Below are 1,367 nucleotides of genomic sequence, written 5' to 3' on the forward strand. Positions count from 1 at the left end.
CCTGGCCTCTGCTTTCATTTTTTGCTTATCCAGTGTCTCAATGTGTGCCAACCACACCACTGTCTGCTATGGACAAAGCACAGAAGGGGGTTTGCGAGAGGAGGTAGAGGGACTGGCAGCCTGTCAATGCCTAACTGGCTGTTGCGGACAGACACAGAAGGATTTGTGGGGGATAGAGGAGTTCTGCTTTATTAAGTCACCTCACTTGTTTGAAAGGTCTCCCAAGTAGCTAGTTTCTCCTGATAGCGAATGGGTGGGAATGGGTGGGGCAGGCTTGCTGCGTTTTCCTGATTGTTTTCATCCTGGTTGTGTTACCTGCCTTCTGGCAGGGTCCATCATTGTTCCCAGACTGCTGCCTGCTTGTTTTAATGTTCTGGATCGAGGCAACGAGCCCTTGACTATGCCACATTGCCAGGATTTTGCAGGTTTGCAAGATTGTACTGCCGTAGGCTTGCCAGACTCTGGAGTCCCCACATTTTCATCCTGTTCTCAGGAAAACACTTTGACCCACTTGAAGCTCTGAGCTGCTACTGCACAGCTTTCTGAGGCCAGTCTCCAGTTGCAAGCAGCCAAAACCATAGATACGCCAACTGCAGCCAAACCACGGCTCTGGGCGAAGGAAGGATTAGGTTTACTCTTGGTTTCCACAGGTGTGGTTTCCACACCCTGATGCTTCTACCTTTATTTTGACACCTCTGACTGCCAGGTTTTCACAGACTTGTTGACAGTGACCCAAGACCTGGAATGTAATGGATGGTTTGGCAACAGTGTTTGCTTGAGCAGTTTAAAATCTGGCCGGGGAGACTAAATGTGAGCAAGAAAATGATAGAATACAAAGTTCTCTGGACGTCAGAGGGAGCTGAGTGTTACAGAGAACACTGTGGGGTTCAAGATGAGAAAAATAGCTTGCTAATTTAAAAGGCAGATTATTTTTCCCTAAAGACCTTGCCTTATATAAATGTATATTATCCATAATTTTTAAAATGCACTTATGGCCAGGCACAGAGGCTCACACCTGTAATCCCAGCACTTTGGGAGGCTGAAGCAGGAGGATCAGTTGAGTCCAGGAGTTCGAGACCAGCCTGGGCAACGTAGCAAAACCCTGTACCTACAAAAAATACAAAAACTAGCTGGGTGTGGTGGTGTGTGCCTGTAGTTCCAGCTACTAGGGAGGTAGAAGGATCACCTGAGCCCATGGAGATTGAGGCTGCAGTGAGCCATGAAGGCACCACTGCACTCCGGCCTGGGCAAGAATGGGACTCTCTCAAAAAAAAAAAAAAAAAAAAGATCAACATATCCAGCCTTGCAAGTCAATCTTTAATAATTGCGTGGGCCAGGCACAGTGACTCATGCCGTAATCCCAGCAC

The 1,367-nt window shown here is 47.7% G+C and overlaps 1 protein-coding gene across 1 annotated transcript in view; it reads left to right on the forward strand.

Moving 5' to 3' along the window:
* Nucleotides 1-808, forward strand: part of KIF1C (kinesin family member 1C) — a 26,972-nt gene extending 26,164 nt beyond the window's left edge. The window contains 2 exon segments of the mRNA XM_011958623.1: nt 330-445; nt 707-808. Of these exon segments, the coding sequence (XP_011814013.1) occupies nt 330-445; nt 707-808 (218 nt within the window).
* The last annotated feature ends 559 nt before the right edge of the window (nt 809-1,367 follow it).

The sequence above is a fragment of the Colobus angolensis genome, unplaced genomic scaffold (assembly GCF_000951035.1).
Source record: "Colobus angolensis palliatus isolate OR3802 unplaced genomic scaffold, Cang.pa_1.0 Scaffold47, whole genome shotgun sequence".
Classification (NCBI taxonomy): domain Eukaryota; kingdom Metazoa; phylum Chordata; class Mammalia; order Primates; family Cercopithecidae; genus Colobus; species Colobus angolensis.